Source organism: Nasonia vitripennis (genome assembly GCF_009193385.2).
Source record: "Nasonia vitripennis strain AsymCx chromosome 1 unlocalized genomic scaffold, Nvit_psr_1.1 chr1_random0003, whole genome shotgun sequence".
Taxonomy (NCBI): Eukaryota; Metazoa; Arthropoda; class Insecta; order Hymenoptera; family Pteromalidae; genus Nasonia; species Nasonia vitripennis.
Window position 1 is genome coordinate 145,129 of NW_022279589.1, and position 18,334 is coordinate 163,462.

General features: G+C 33.3%; 1 protein-coding gene across 11 annotated transcripts in view; it reads left to right on the top strand.

Annotated features, from left to right (window-relative positions):
- The window catches only part of LOC100114531 (actin-related protein 1), a 256,774-nt gene that overhangs the window by 80,585 nt on the left and 157,855 nt on the right, over window positions 1-18,334 (top strand). For 10 of the 11 annotated variants that reach the window (XR_004345109.1, XR_004345108.1, XM_032601236.1 and 7 more), the window contains one exon: window positions 4,960-5,024. The exons of the other annotated variant lie outside the window; for it this stretch is intronic. Coding sequence is in view for 4 of the 10 variants with exons in the window: in XM_032601236.1 (XP_032457127.1) it covers window positions 4,960-5,024 (65 nt within the window). In the remaining 6 variants the exon portion in view is untranslated. The remainder of the gene's footprint in view (window positions 1-4,959; window positions 5,025-18,334) is intronic. 11 annotated transcript variants of the gene reach the window in all.

The window sequence follows — 18,334 nt, forward strand, 5'->3', positions numbered from 1 at the left end:
CAAGTGCATCAGAATATAAGCCAAGTAAACAACAAATTGAATTTTTTGAAAAGAGATTTTTAAATATTGCACCATTTCATGATATTCACAGACTGTCAAGAAGCGGTATTACTAAAGGAACTGCAAGACTGGCATCAGAATTAAAATCGTGGCTTCTAATTCTCAGCAAAGAGCTAATACACGATGCTTTTCTAGTGAAAAGTGCAAATACACTTTTAAAGAATTAAATTTCTGAAGCGTAATATTATATAAGAAAATGGCGACTTTTTTATTTTCTTACTTCTACTTACATTCTCTTACTTTTTCTTACAATTTCGTAAGCATTGTTACATTTTATTATAAAATTAATAATTAAAAAAATATATTGACTATATTAGGCGGTAAAATAACATATGTAATATATTGTAAAAAAAAGGTAACAAATCTGAAAATGTAAAAAAGTGTACAAAAACGTATAATAAAAAAGGTCCGAAATCCAACAAAAAAGTACAGTTTCTTACATTTCTTAACATTTTTTTACGTTTTATTACAGTTTATTACACTTTATTCCTTTTTTTCCCACTAGGGTAACTTGCCATGCCCGTTTCAAGTTTTTTGTTTATTGGTGAACAACTAAAATTTTCTTTTTATGTATTAGATCATACAAACACCATAAGTACAATGAAACGGGCATGGCAAGTTACGTAGTAATTATCTTGAGAGTTGTTCCTCGCTTGATTATGATTAAATATAATAAACTTGACTTTGTTTGATTGATCTCAGTTCTTTTCTATCTGTAATTTTGTTGCGGAATATATCAAACTCGCCTTTTACTTTTTTAAAAGTTAATTTTTTTTAGAGTAAGCTATACGGACCGATTGCTCAGCTTTGGCGGAGGCAATTTTGGGTTTCTAATGGTAAAAGTATTTCCCATATTTAATTCCATTTTTTTTATAATTATCCTATCAACAATATCTTTGATTTCTTGTTTATGGATTATTATGTGGTTAAAAGCTTGTAGTTGAGACGCTAATTCCGCGCTTTCCTTGGTTTGATTTGTAATGTGCTTTGGCACAGATCTGACAGAGTTTTATTTTGTTATTTGGTTTCTGTAGTTGAGTTAAAATCGATTAGCAGATTTGTGCGTTTGTAGTATTTACATTTTGAAATAGTTTTGTCACGGTAGGAGAGTAGAAATGCCCAGGCAACCACAGCCTGAAAATAATCAGACCAAATACGTTCGACTACACCTCTTCATACAAAACTACGTTCAACAGAAGGGAACAAATAGTACTAACCAGACTACGTATTGGTCATACGAAACTGACCCACGAACACCTTCTCCAAAAGAAACCACCAAAGCACTGCAAAGAATGCAATAAAACAATAAACGTCAAGCACATACTCTTAGAATGTCCTAGATATACCAAAGCAAGGAAAAAATGCAATCTGAAAAATAATCCACAAGAACTTTTAAACAATAATGTAATAAAATTTATACAAGAAATAAAGTAAATAAACCACATTTAACTCTTTTCCTCCCACTGTAAATAATGTATCATAGTAAAAGCGCAATATGTAAACAATTGTAATATTACATAATCTTTTGTAAAATCTTATGTATAATATTATGTAAATAATGTAACATACTGTATAAGTCGCTAATACCCAACAAGGGGGATGCGACCTTAAATAAATAAATAAAAAACAAAAAGTGTTTCATATGACAATAACTTCTAGAATGCCAAGTTTAGTAATGGGATGGACTTTACAGTAGAATTTACATGATTTTAAACAAAATAAGTTGCATTGCTGTATGTTATTCATAAGCTATAGGGCTATGTGCACAAGTTCTTTGTAGTACATGCATGTTCAGTACATAGCATGCTATAAGCGTACAGAAAAGAACTTGTGCACATAACCCTATAGCCCATGAATTGCATACAGCAATACAACTTATTTTGTTTAAAATCATGTAACTTCTACTGCAAGGTTCATCCCATTATCAAACTTATTAATTATTCTTATTAATTATCTTTAATATTTTCTTTTAAATATTTTGCACTAGATCTCGATTGCTCTTATACGCACCACCCCATGCTAAGATTCCATAGCTGATAATACAATGAAAAAAGCATTGTATATCATTCTTGTTTCTGATGACATAATGTTAGCAAGCTTATAAAAAATATATACCAGGTACTTCGTTTTTTTATTATGTGTCGTATATGTTTGTCCCACCTTAAGTTTTAATCCATGACAATTCCTAAACATTTGTAATGCTCTACTCTAGATATTAATCTTTCTTAAATTTTAATTTCAATTTGGGTCGGTACACTATTGCAATAACTACCCAAGGTTATGCATACAGTCTTATCCACATTAAATGATAATTTATTCACTGCCAGCTATCAATCACTGACAAGTATCTATTCATATTATTTTGCGCTTTAGACCAAGTAACGCCCGTGGCTATAATAGCGGTATCATCCTCGTAAGACAGGACGGAGTTCAAAGGGATCTCTTTCAAAACGTCGATTATATACAGTATAAAAAGCAGTGTACCCAGGATAGTACCCTGAGGGACACCAGTATTTATCAACAAATTATCACTTTCGCTATATTCAATTTTAACTGTTTGATATCTTATGTCGAGGTAACTTGCAAATAAATCCAGAGCCTGTCTCCTTATTCCTATACGATAAAGCTTTTTAAGTAATAATTCGTGATCGACAGTATCAAAAGCCTTAGCCAAATCAAGAATAGTAACAATTGATGGTATATTCTTATCGACATTATTATAAAAAACTTCAGTAATATAGTTTAACGCATCCTTAGTACCAACATTCTTCCTGAATCCAAACTGATGTTTTGATATAATATTATATTTATTAACAAATTCATATAATCTGTTGTAGATGATTCTTTCAAAGATCTTTGCAGTATTTGATGAGTGAGGACGGCCTGTAATTTTTGATGTTATGTTTCTCACCTGCTTTATATACCGGGACGATTTGAGCCTTTTCTAATGCGTTTGGCCAACTTGCTTTTTCAATACACAAGTTAAAGATATGCGTTAGAGAAACCACAATATGATTACTAATAACCTTTAAGGTTTCGCTATTTATTTTGTTAACCGAGTCAAATCAAGTAGAAAATTTTACTATTACAAAGCTTTCTTTAAGAGGGGGTAAAAATTAAGATCATTTCATGATATAACATTCAATTAATACCTAATTTACAAAAAAATAAACATTATTTCCTAGGCTCGAATATGATTGTGATTCGAAGTAAAAAAAGATTCCTTGGTTGGACTCGAACCCAGAACCGTCAGGTTTATAGGTGATGCTGTAGACCACTGGACTACGAACACGTTATGAGTACAATCTATCAAAAGACCCATATGTTTATAGCTTACACTTAACGCCACTTCTTCCATGCCATCCTGAATGTCATTTTTACTCATACTTCTTTTTTTCAGGATTTAAAATTATTTTGCCCCCTTAATCGAACTCTTATATATGAATTAGAGTTTCAGCATGGTTAATTAAATAATTTGTTTGCTATATTAAACTTGGTTATTATATGACTGCTGGTATTGAAAAGCGAGCAAATTTACAGATGCATACAGTATCTGTTAAAAAAATCTATGCTCCTATCTATTTTTAATGCCTGCAGTCAAATAATACGTATGCTCGAATAATTAATGCAATTAATTTAATTAAAAAAGACTGCTTCAATTGAATAGTAAACTAAAAAACCGCTGCCAAGTCATTAGCACGTAGTTTTTTCGTTAATATTGTTTTAAAATACAGTATAATTTGCCTGCTAATGCATGAGGCGGTTTTTGATACATAATTCAATATATAAGTTTTGGATGTTTCATTGTCCAAAAGTTTGCAGATCCCTCATACACATATATATATATATATATATATATATATATATATATATATATATATATATATCAGTATGACATGAATGCATAGGGAGGTACTTTAACGACGTGCAACGACACCCCTATAAGAGGAAGCAAAAGTTTTGAGAAAAATCGGTTTTTACATTTTAGCTCTTCACTTGAGAACCGCTTGAAGAAATCGTTTAAAATTTTAGCAGCAGATAGCTTTCTTTATTAAATCGCCAAATGAAATTTTGAAGCATTTGACTACATTGTTTTAGAGAATCAATATAAGGAATCAAAAAATTTTCAATAAAAAATTAAAACCTTGATATCTAAAGAACCATAGGGGTTTGAAAGCTGCACAATGAACTTAGCCAAAACACATAAAATATCTTCTTTTTCCCAAAACCTCAAGTGCAATAAGGCCTTTTTACGTCCGTAATCGAGGCACAAAAATAACTCCTTTTTTTCAGTTTTCGATTTATTACTGTAAAAATAAGTTTTCAAATCACTTAAAATTTTACTGGGATATAGTTTGACACATGATCCACCGACATCATTTTTTTTCGTGAGGTTATGATGTTTAGTATCAGAGATATAAATTTAAAAACAAATCACCTGTTTCATTTTATCTGCCGAACAAAGCGGTCGATCCTGAGGACCAAATAAAAAAAGTAGATTATTTAATTCTCTTTCAAATGCATTATAGCTGTAACAATAGGATGATTGAAAAAAACGCAAAATAATGTTTTTCAAAAATCAAAAAATGGCCATAAAAAATAGTTGAGAAAATAAAAAATAACTGTTTTTCCCGAATTCAGGATCCAAAAATAGATATGCATGAAAATTTTATTGATATTTACGGAGTAGTTCCAGAAATATTACGGTATACATACATATACACACACACTCACATATACACTCACACACATACACACACTCAAAATTTTACTATTACAAAGCTTCCTCTAGGAGGAAGCAAAACTTATTACCGTATTAGCTAGGGACTTCTTCTAAGTTTAATTTTTAAGATAATATCATTCGTTATAATATTTAATGCTTTTTAAAAATTTTTTCAGGGATCTGGAGTAATAAAAGCAGGTTTTGCCGGAGATCAAATTCCTAAATGCAGATTTCCAAACTTGTACGTGAGCACTTAGGTTTTAATTATTTTATTGTTAAGTAATAATATAATAATAAACTAGTTGTTAAAGACCTACTTAAACAACTCGTATAACTTAAAAATAGACAGTACTTTAGTATTTTTAAATGTAGCGTTTGATTATATGAGTACAGTTTTTAATGGGAATGATTCTAAAGGATTATTCATGACTAATCAACTTTTTACATTTATTATTTTCCAAATTTCTTGTAACCTCCAGTTAATTGATATTGTAATGCCATGGTATTGAGGCCTGCTGATCCTTCATACTGATTACACAGCCCCACAATAAAAGACAATTGTAAGTCCCAAAAACTTGACCACGGTACTTATATGTTTTTGGGATCGCTGAATCCGAATCCAGGGTCATTTTAACCCCATCAGATCTTAAGTCAAGGTCAAATAGGGGTCAAATTATCAAAATACATTAAGAAAAGACTAAACCATGGTATCTTGGGGTTTTTGGGGTCGCTGAATGCGAATCCGGGGTCAGTTTAACCCCATCAGAACTTTCTCAAGGTCAGTTGAAGGTCAAATTATCGAAAGACATGAAAAATACACTAAAACCATGGTATCATGGGATTTTTTCGGGCGCTGAATCCGAATTCGGGCTTATTACAATCCTATCAGGTCATGGTCAAGGTCAGTTGAAGGTCAAATCATAAAGATTCATAAAAAGTAAAATCAAACCATGACATTTAGGGGTTTTTGGGGTCGCTGAATCCGAATCCAGGGTCATTATAGTCCCATAAGGTTATATTTATGGTCAGTTCAAGGTTAGTTCAAGGTCATGGACGTAAAGAGAGTAAAAAAAATAGTTATAAACTGAAACAATGCAAAAGGTAATGTAAACCATAAAGCAAAAAACAATATATATGCTAGTACAATTGTATCCTTTAAAACTATATCATAGTTTGCTGCTCCTTCATTTACTTTAAATTTGTTAGAAGTATATGCAATTCAATAAAATACCCGTAAAAATATTAAGCCCATTACTCTTTTTTATGGTAACGAACTATTTTATCGGCAAATGATCTACGAAGTGGATTACGCTTCCGCTTCTCCGATGTTGATGGTAGATCTCTTTTTAACGACCAACAGTAATCTGCTAACATATTTACGTCCCATCTTCCTTGGTACCTACGCTCCATTTCCTTGATATCTTGGTGAAATCTCTCTCCCTGCTCTTCGCTGTAATCACCTAGGTTTTCTGGAAACTCATCAACATGCGAATATAAAAAGTGTAATTTTAGATTGATTAGGCAGTCTTCATTATCGGGTGTCTCTCTCACAAGGAAAGGTACCCAACCCGAACTCACCGATTTTGATGAATTTCATATATGTTGTAGAACATAAAAAAATAAGAGACACGTATTTTTTTTTATCGGCTAATTTTCACTTTTAAGGGGTAAAAACCTCCCCTAAAGTTAACCCCCAAAAAGCGTTTTTTTTAAATATCTCGGCTTAAAATTAATATTTTTCAATGAAACAAATTGGAGGTTATTTCTTACAAAAAGAGCAAGTATTTCATGGTGATTTGAAGAGTAAGGGTAGCATCCCCTATTTTTTAGGGGTTGAAAACATATATTTTTTGGCATAATTTTATAATAAAAATGTTTAAACCGACTAAAAAAAATTGGAAAAAATGTTTAAACATCCTTAATAACAAAATTTAGTTGACGTCTTTCGGTGTTTTCATAAATATTACCCCTAAGGGGGTAAACCACCCCTAACACAAAATAACTGTAAATATGTAATTCAATACATAATATTTCGTAGAAAGTTTGTATATAGAGGTTTTCGAGGTCGCTGATTACAAATCTGTTATCAGATTTTGAAAATTCAAAATGGCGGATCCAATATGGCGGACGGAAATATCGAAAAAAAATTTTATATAATAAAAAAGTTTTAAACGACTAAAAAATTTGTAAACATCTATAATAAACAAATTAAGTTTTTCGGTTTTTTCATAGATACTTCCCCTTAGGGGGGTAAACCACCCCTAACACAAAATAACTATAAGTATACTTCAATCCATAATATTTTGTAGAAGGTTTGTATATAGGGGTTTTCGAGATCGCTCTTTACAAATCTGATATCAGATTTTAAAAATACAAAATGGCGAAACCAATGTGGTGGACGAAAATGTCGAAAAAAAATTTTAACTTTCAAAAAAACTTGTTTACAAATGTGTGATCTTTCTAGCCTGTACATGTGAACTAAAGAGCCTTAAACCCTAAACCCCTAAAGAACAAATAGGCTAAATGGTTGTGCTTTTTAACCAAACGACTCCAAACCCCTAACCTCCAGACAAGCCGAAGGCCTATGCTTTACCGTAGACACGAGTATAGACATATTACCGATATTTTATTCTATCATTTTGTATGTAACAAATAACGTCTCGTTTTATGTTTCAATCAAAGATTATTTATTTTTCTGCTTTTATAAATTAGCATAATTTCAAAAGTAATTTCATAAATTATAAAGTATTTCATAAATTGCATAATTATATAATTTTATAAATTCAAAAAGTCCACACTTTTTTGCAAATGAAAAAACATAGGTTAATAAAATTAGTTTATCAAACTCTTTTGCGTTTTGTAATAAAATTTAATGTTGTCAAACTTGGGAGTTTTTCATTGTTACAATTATTTCGTAAGCCGAAAGTTTTTTAGATGAATTCTCGAAGTAATGATTATTGTATCTATAGTAAAATATTTACAGTCTGGAATTCCATAATAATACTATTTGCTACGATTTAATGAATTTATCAAAAAATCTAAATTTAATAATAAATATTATTCTAATTATTATTATTATTTTTCATTATCATTGCTATTATCAGTATTACTGTTATTATTGCTATTGCAATTATGCTTATTCATCTTCTTCTTATTATTATTATTATATTGCTATGATAATTTTTGTTATTGGTAAAAATACATAAAAGAATATTAATACTCGAACTTCATTTGCAATTAAAGAACACGTTGTTATTGAAAGGGAATTTTATATGCATTCATTAGTTTAATGAATGTTATCGTACATTCAATGATAATTCCACAGATAAATGTCTTTCACTCATAAAAGTTGTTGACAATATGTGCGAATCAGTATGTTCTTTTTTTAGATTGTTTTCATCGAGTGTTTACCTCAGCTGCCTGTGTTATTTTTTAGGCAGTGAGTGAGTTTTGTGGGTATTCTAGTTCGATGCCGGAAAGTACGAATAGTACGTCTTTTTGTTTGTCAGTGGTATCATACAGTTGTAGAAAATTTTCTTTAGTGATTTTATATAGATTACATTATTCAATTTCAAAGTGAATAAAAGTTGAATAAAACCAAAAATAGAGTTTTCCGAACATCACAAAGTGGAACGAGAATTCTTCTCCAATGCATAAATTAATGATTTGATTCAATTTACATTCACTCGTTTTATTCTGGTAGAAATGTAGCAGTCGTGCCTTACATGCAAAAACACAGCTTGTATAAATTTTACCGCTTGTTTTCATTTTAGATTGAAAAATGAAAATTAATCCGTTAAACGTTCTAAACTTATTATTAGCATACTTTCAAGCGTTAAACATACCAGATAGTGTCACGAATTATCACGAAACAGAGATGGCCGAAAAAATAAAAGAAATTTTAATAGATGCAACACATGATTTCAATGATGTAGAAATGATTACTGATGACTCTTTGGATTTTCAAGAAGAGTATAAAGACCATAATGCGGAAATAATTGAAGATGAAGTGCAACATCATTTTCCTGATCCGGATATAGCACCAACAAATCAATGTACAGCAGATAATGAAGAACTAGATTTTGAATACAAAAAAAGAGCTGTAGAATTTTGGAGAAGTAGCAAAACGAAGCAAAATTTAAGTCTCAAAACAGTGCAAAACAGATTCAAAAAAGTATCATCTATTAGTCAGCTACGTCGTTGGGCTCATTCAATTAATAAAGGTGGCACGTATAGAGAAAAAGTAGCACAAATTTGTCAGTATACCCTGGATAATTTTCAAGCAGCTCTCGACAGTGGTTCAATTATCCATGATGAAGATATAATTCGATGGGCCTTACAAGCTAAAAAAGAAATTGGTTTTGATGATATTAGATTCAAAGCTTCTAAACATTGGTTACTCAAATTTAAGCAAGCACACCGAACAGTTTCTAGGAAAATAAATAAGTTCATAACAAGAAAAACACTAGAAAGTAGTGCAGAACTTACGGCTAAAGCTGAAGCATTTATCGATGACGTTAAATCGTGAATACCAAGGATTGGACTCGAAAATTTGTATAATACAGATCAGAGCGGATTTCAGCTAGAAATGCATTCTGGAAGAACATTAGCAGTAGAAGGAGAAAAGCAAGTGCAATGTCTGGTACAGTCAATTTCAGCAACAACGCATAGTTATACTATACAGCCACTAATATCAGCTACTGGACAACTGTTGTCACCGCTATTTCTTGTTTTAAAGGAACCTAGTGGCAAGTTTGGCCCTATTGTAGAACAAAACATATTTAGACCAGAAAACGTGTACGTGGAAGCATCCAAATCTGGAAAATTAACAACAAGTAAGGGAACTAATAACAATTTTTACATTGTAATATCGTTGATCAGTTAATTAGTAAGTCGTTTAATTGCAGATCACTTCAAAATCTGGTTGGAAAAAATATTTTATCCCTATGTAGGCCATCACTCAATACTATTACTTGATTCTTGGAGTGGTCATTGTGACAAAGTTATAGAAGAAACAATGCCACAAAATAAAATTATTAAAATAAAAAAAATTCCAACTGGAACCACAGGAAAAATACAACCACTTGATGTCTATGGATTCCGTATTTGGAAAAACTTTGTCCGAACATTTTCTGATAATGTAATGTTAATGGATCATGATATGAATTTACATGTGAGAAATAATATAATTAAACTTCAATCATTGGTTCACAACCAACTGTCTTCACCGAGATATATAGATTTGTTTAAATATTCCTGGTATAAAAGCGGTTACGTCAATGAAAAACCAGATAAATTTGATAATCCTATAGATTTCAGTTTTGGAAAGTCTTGTGCAACACATTGTGAAATAGAAGGGTGCACAAACATTGCAATTGTACGATGTGGTTGGTGCAAAAAAGCATTGTGCTTTAAACACTTTTATGAGGACTACCATTATTGTAAAAACATCGTAAAATAATATATTTTATGCTCAATACAAAAACTGCACTATGGCAAAAGATAAAAGATTGTAGATTATTATTATACTCTAATATTATAAACAAAAATACATTATAAGTTGAATTTACAATAAAGGAATTTCAATAACATTCTGATAACAATTTCTACGGAAATTATAAAACTGCTTCACACACAGAATTTTCTTGTTTACAAATTTAGGAATTTGAGGTGGTTTGGTTAAAAAGCACAACCATTTAGCCTATTTGTTCTTTAGGGGTTTAGGGTTTAAGGCTCTTTAGTTCACATGTACAGGCTACAAAGATAACACATTTATAACAAGTTTTTATGAAATTTTTTTTCGACATTTTCGTCCACCACATTGGTTCCGCCATTTTGAATTTTCAAAATCTGATATCAGATTTGCAAAGAGCGATCTCGAAAACCCTTATATACAAACCTTCTACAAAATATTATGGATTGAAGTATACTTATAGTTATTTTGTGTTAGGGGTGGTTTACCCCCTAAAGGGTAGTATCTATGAAAAAATCGAAAAACTTAATTTGTTTATTATAGATGTTTACAAATTTTTTCCAATTTTTTTAGTCGTTTAAAACTTTTTTATATTATAAAATTTTTTTTCGATATTTCCGTCCTATTGGTTCCGCCATTTTGAATTTTCAAAATCTGATAACAGATTTGTAATCAGCGACCTCGAAAACCTCTATATACAAACTTTCTACGAAATATTATGTATTGAATTACATATTTACAGTTATTTTGTGTTAGGGGTGGTTTACCCCCTTAGGGGTAATATTTATGAAAACACCGAAAGACGTCATCTAAATTTTGTTATTAAGGATGTTTAAACATTTTTTCCAATTTTTTTTAGTCGGTTTAAACATTTTTATTATAAAATTATGCCAAAAAATATATGTTTTCAACCCCTAAAAAATAGGGGATGCTACTCTTACTCTTCAAATCACCATGAAATACTTGCTCTTTTTGTAAGAAATAACCTCCAATTTGTTTCATTGAAAAATATTAATTTTAAGCCGAGATATTTAAAAAAAACGCTTTTTGGGGGTTAACTTTAGGGGAGGTTTTTACCCCTTAAAAGTGAAAATTAGCCGATAAAAAAAAATACGTGTCTCTTATTTTTTTATGTTCTACAACATATATGAAAATCATCAAAATCGGTGAGTTCGGGTTGGGTACCTTTCCTTGTCAGTGTAAGTCCCAAGACGATTGATGTTGACTATCTTGGATTTGTGTTAAGGTCTTCTTTCCCAAAAGGTTTCCAAAGTCATGTTACAGTAATCTTCATCTCACTTGTATCACTTGTATTTCCTACTTGATACGAACGGATATGAATATGCTGTTTGTTTGCCCCCAGGGTACATCCACGTGGTGACGGTGGGAAACGACCGATTCTTTTTTTCGGTCGGCGAAACCCCTGGGTGAAAGCTTTAGAGCCGTCATGGCAGACAAACAGCAAAAAATTACGATGCAGGGATTCGGAACCCCAGTATCGGCGGCTGGTCAAGGTGAGCAAGCGGGCCCGCAGGCGTCGTCATCGAGCAACCGCAGCTCTTTGTTAGTGGGAAACTTGGCTTTTGAAGAGTATAATATTACAAGAATTTATCACTTGAGGTCTGGTGACCAAGAATGCCTTATGGCAAAACGGGATAGTTTTTGTTACATTTGTGGCAAGTATGAGACCCCAAAAAATAGAAGAAAAATCAATCAAAATATTAAAGAGCAGTACAAGAACATGTTTGACTGAGACATGAAAATTGACGAATTTGATTGGGTTCCTAAAATCATATGCGGAATATGTAGGAAAATGCTACAGAAAGGCAAAAATGGTAAAACTGAAGTAAAAATGAAAGTGCCTACGATATGGAAGGAACCTTTAAGGAAAGAAGACTGTTATTTTTGTAATACGAATTTGCATGGAGTTAATAGTAAAATCAAGTCGCACATTAATTACGCTAACGTTGAAAGTGTCACGAAACCTATATATGAATCGTCAATTGATAAAAGAGAAGATCCACTGGGTACGTACGTAAGTGGAAGTATGGATTTTGAGGAAAATTTAGAAAGACATGATAAAGATGAAATGATAGAAGAAGAAATGGAGGAAGGAGATGTTATTGCGGAAGAAGAAAAATCGCCTGATGAAGACAATGAGGTTGCTAGTACAAGTGATACAAGTGACGAGGAATACATCCCCTATAATGCTAAGAAGGAGAAAGGCCCACTTACACAAGAAAAAGTGAATGATCTCATACGCGATTTGGGCCTACCAAAGGATGGGGCGGAGTACTTGGCTTCATGGCTAAAAGAAAATACTAATGAAGCTGGAAAAATTCAAGTTTCTTACTACCGAGACAGAGATAAGAAATATCGTAATTATTTCGCTAAAGATGAAGAATTTTCCTTAGTTTACTGCAAAGATATAGTTGGGTTGATGAATTGCTTTAAACATGGATGTTACAACCCCAACGAGTGGAGATTGTTCATCGATTCGTCGACGAGAAGTTTAAAAGCCGTTCTGTTACACAATACAAATGTTTATGCAGCCATTCCCATAGGATATTCGGTAATACTGAATGAAGAGTACTAGTACTAGTACTGTAACATGAAAGTAATATTAGACCGAATAAAATACAATGATCATAAATGGCAAATATGTGGGGATCTTAAAAACAATACTTCTGGGGCAACAATCGGGATTCACAAAATATCCTTGCTATTTATGTGAATGGGATAGTAGGGATAGAAAGAATCATTACATAAAGAATGTCTGGCCCCTTAGAAAAAAGTTCGAACCGGGTTCTAAGAATATAAAAGAAAAGCCACTTGTTGATCCATCAAAAATTCTCATACCACCTCTGCACATTAAATTGGGACTTATGAAACAATGGGTAAAATCTTTAGACAAAGATGGTAGCTGCTTTAAGTATCTGCGAAATCAATTTCCCAAATTAAGTGATGCTAAAGTAAATGAAGGAATTTTCGATGGCCCTCAGATTCGTAAGATGATAAATGATGAAATTTTTGTTACGAAAATGAATCGTACAGAGAGAGAAGCATGGTTATGTTTAGAGGACGTAATTAAAAATTTTCTTGGAAATCATAAGAGCCCAAATTACGAACAAATAGTTTTAAATTTAGTAAATAGTTACAAAAATCAAGACTGCCTAATGAATCTAAAATTACACTTTTTATATTCGCATGTTGATGAGTTTCCAGAAAACCTAGGTGATTACAGCGAAGAGCAGGGAGAGAGATTTCACCAAGATATCAAGGAAATGGAGCGTAGGTACCAAGGAAGATGGGACGTAAATATGTTAGCAGATTACTGTTGGTCGTTAAAAAGAGATCTACCATCAACATCGGAGAAGCGGAAGCGTAATCCACTTCGTAGATCATTTGCCGATAAAATAGTTCGTTACCATAAAAAAGAGTAATGGGCTTAATATTTTTACGGGTATTTTATTGAATTGCATATACTTCTAACAAATTTAAAGTAAATGAAGGAGCAGCAAACTATGATATAGTTTTAAAGGATACAATTGTACTAGCATATATATTGTTTTTTGCTTTATGGTTTACATTACCTTTTGCATTGTTTCAGTTTATAACTATTTTTTTCACTCTCTTTACGTCCATGACCTTGAACTAACCTTATGGGACTATAATGACCCTGGATTCGGATTCAGCGACCCCAAAAACCCCTAAATGTCATGGTTTGATTTTACTTTTTATGAATCTTTATGATTTGACCTTCAACTGACCTTGACCATGACCTGATAGGGTTGTAATAAGCCCGAATTCGGATTCAGCGCCCGAAAAAATCCCAAGATACCACGGTTTTAGTGTATTTTTCATGTCTTTCGATAATTTGACCTTCAACTGACCTTGAGAATGTTCTGATGGGGTTAAACTGACCCCGGATTCGCATTCAGCGTTCCCAAAAACCCCAAGATACCATGGCCTTTTAGCCTTTTCTTAATGTATTTTGATAATTTGACCCCTATTTGACATTGACTTAAGATCTGATGGGGTTAAAATGACCCTGGATTCGGATTCAGCGATCCCAAAAACATATAAGTACCGTGGTCACGTTTTTGGGACTTACGATTTTTTTTTTATTGTGGGGCTGTGTTTTTGGAGAGTTGTATCATGGGTCTCTTTCTGAAAAAGGAAGCAATATTTTATTTATTTTAGATCAGATTTTTAATAAGCTAAGGACAGGCATATTTAAATTAATTTCACGAGTTTTTTAGCACTCCAAGAAGTACTAGGATTTGACGCATTTTGCTTCGTCTGGTGGTGTTGTAAGCTTTTTTAAAGTCTACGAATAACGTGTATTTTTCGCAATATTAGAATTTTATTGCTAATAACTGTTTCATAGTAAACATTCGATCGATCATCGACCTGTTGCACCGGAAACCACACTGACAATCTCCTATTATATCCTGCCTGAATAGTGTATGTTTAACACCCTATATTTAAACTAGCGCGTCTTACGGCCTTCGCGTTTTGCGTATAAGGCACGAACGCTGACGCTCGCGCTTCGCGCTCGCACCGTACTGCTTTTAGTTCTAAACAAGTGCTTCTAGAAGTGTTGTTTGTCAAAAAGTGTTTGAAGAAAATGCTTGCCACAGTAAAAAGTTGCAATTTAAAAATGTCTACAACTTTTATATTTAACATTTCCATGTAAAACGCAAATCCGCAAAGTTTTATAGCAAATAATTGGTTTTTTAGCTGTAAAAAATCGATTTTGAGCCGTAAACTCGAGTTATAAGCATTTTCATGGCTTGATGTTGATGGAAAAAACGTAACTTTTCTTATAAAAAGGTATCTCTATGAATTCTTTGGTGGCCGGAGTCCGGATCAGACTCTTGCTTTTACTACTATTAAGGTTTAAATGGCTTATAAGGCAGGTATACAATATACAGGGTGTTTCATTTTAATCCGACCACGACAAAAAACCATTGAAAAACTAATTTTAACGAAAAATGACCTTAACAAAAGTTGAAGGGGGTAAAGGGGGCCATCGAATGACACAAACACCTATGATCTTGAACTCGATTTTCAAGGTCATTTGAGGGTAATTGTGATTTTTTTAAATAGGAACCTCTATTTTAGACCTTGGAATCAGATAGAGCGGAAAAAATTACGTCGCAAAGGATATTTTAAGTTTGCTTTCGTGATCTTGAGAAGATCAATTCAAGGTCAAATAACAAAAAATCTGCTAAACAGCTGTTTGTCTGGTTTTATTTTACTGATGTCGAAAGATGACCTTGACAAAAGTTGAAGGGAGCAAAAGGGGCCATCTAATGACACCAACACCTTTGACCTTGAACTCGATTTTCAAGGTCATTTGAAGGTCATTGTATTTTTTTAACGGGAACCCCTATTTTTGACCTCGGAATACGGAGCAGCGGAAAAAATTACGTCGGAAATGACAATTCAAGGTCAAATAAGAAGTATCAGCCTAAGATTGTTTTCCTTTCAATTTTTTCGTAGAATTATCATTTTGTTATTGTAATAAACATTAAGAGAATAATTGACTTCAAAGCCATTTTGTAAGGTCAAAAGTGCAAAAATGCAATATCAAATGTTATGTGGAGTCCATATTTATAGCCTAACTTTAGTGTTGCCCAGGAACAACGACGTGGACGTAATAGGATTGTGTTTCCTTTGGGGTGCTTGATTAGAGTGAGTCTCCTTGCCTCTCACTTTTATTATGTACAGATTTGAATGTAGGTGCCCAAACACACCACCATTTTTTTGGATTCTATTCAGTTCTTGGGATGTTTTCGTAAGCGAATTTTTATTATATCTTTAGCGTTACGCAGCTCAACAAGGGCAACTAGCACGGGTTAGAGAACGTCGTAATTACAACGAAGATGATCTTCGTGTAATGGTCGTTTTAGCAATGGTTCATTTGAATCCCCACGTTAGTACCCGTGAAATTCTAAGGCAAAGTGGTATACCTATGGCTACTGCTTGGAGAATACTGAGAAGTCAACGTTATCATCCATATCATATTACTTTGACTCAGGATCTCACACCTGCTGATATGAGGTTAAGGCTACAGTTTTGCCAATGGGCACGACAAATGATTGCTAATGATCGTCACTTTTTTCAATACGTAATGTTTTCTGATGAAGCAAAAGTCAAAAGCAATGGAGAGCTTAACCGACACAACTGTCATTATTGGTCGAATGTTAATCCGCATTGGTACAGGCAGATAGATAACCAAAATCGTTGGAGTCTTGATGTTTGGTGTGGAATTGTTAACGGATACCTTGTAGGTCCATACTTTTTCGATGAAAATGTAAATGGCCATAATTTTTTACAGTTCCTGAGAGAACGTCTTCCAGTACTTCTTGAAGAAGTAGATTTATACACAAGAGCAAGAATGTGGATTCAATTAGATGGAGCTCCTGCGCACTATGCTCGAATAGTTAGATAATATCTTAATCAAAATTACCGTGACAGGTGGATTGGACGCACTGGACGTGGAGATTTGGGTGTTCGATGGCCACCGAGATCTCCAGATATGACATCACCCGATTTCTATTTGTGGGGGTATTTGAAAGATGTTGTTTATGAACATGAAACTACAACAAGGGAAGATATGATCCACAGAATTCAAACCGCTTGTGAAAACATCCCAAGAGCTGTATTACTCAGAACAGTAGAACATATTCAGCAGCGAATTGAATTGTGTATCCAACAAAATGGTGGTGTCTTTGAGCACCTGCGTTGAATTTTGAGCAAAAGTGAGAGGCAAGGGGACTCACTCTAATTAAGCACCCCGAAAAGTGAGAGGCAAGGGGACTCACTCTAATCAAGCACCCCGAAAAGTGAGAGGCAAGGGGACTCACTCTAATCAAGCACCCCAAAGGGAACACAATCCTTTTACGTCCACGTCGTTGTTCCTGGGTAACGCTAAAGTTAGGATATAAATATGGACTTCACATAACATTTGATATTGCATTTTTGCACTTTTGACCTTACAAAATGTATGTATGTTTGGTCCAGTCAACAATCCGTGGTATGAAGCGGTGCGTCTATCGCCCCTTTTCATCGGAGTCCCATCGACTTTGCCACTTAGCTAGGATTTGTTCCTTTGCGGATTTCGAAACTTTCTTTTGAGTATTGTCACCACATCGGCTTTCTTTGTATATATTCTTTCGTTCTGTTGTTAGAAAGTCAATAGGTGGCAAACCTGAGATAACGCACACTGCATCTTCTAATACTGTTCGGTAGGCAGAAGAGACCCGCAATGCACTACTCCTATATACTGTTAACAGCTTTCGTACGTAGGACTTTACCAACATGGCGACCGCCCATATTGGGGCACCGTATAACATAATTGATGTAGTTACACTGGCTAGGAGTAACCTCCGACCCTGCAGCACCGACTTTTGCTGCCTTATTGCTTACCCTCTCGAGATGCTGCTTAAACGTTAGTCTGGCGTTCGTGGTGATTTCCAGGTATTTATAGACCGAGCGCTCGTGACAAAAAACCGCTGCCAATTCATTGGCACGTAGCTTCCTCCAACTAAATTTATTGGTTCAATCGATAAAATATTGTTTTAAGATACAGTATAATCTGCCTGCTAATGTATGAAGCGGTTTTTGATACATAATTTAATATATAAGTTTTGGGTGGTTCTTTGCCCAAAAGTTTGCAGACCCCTCTGTTTTTTATTGTAGAATACGAATGCTGCTGTCAATTTTTTTTTTCACAGAATATATCAGTATGACATGAATTTATGGGGTGGGACTTTAAAGACGTGCAACGACACCCCAAATTTCTTAACATAACACGTCAGCTACGGATTCCGCCGTTTGATCTGACATAGATGCTATAATTATAAATTTAGTTAGTTGATCCTGTATTGAAAGTATATATTTATTATTATTTTTAGTAACATTAAACGGACCTACTACACCCATACAGATTTTATCAAAAGTTTTTAAGGGTGTATCCGTAATTACCATAGGTTGTTTAATTGTTATTCTTTTTAGCTTATTTCTCTGGCAATTCTCGCATGTATTTACTCTGTTTTGAATATCTACCT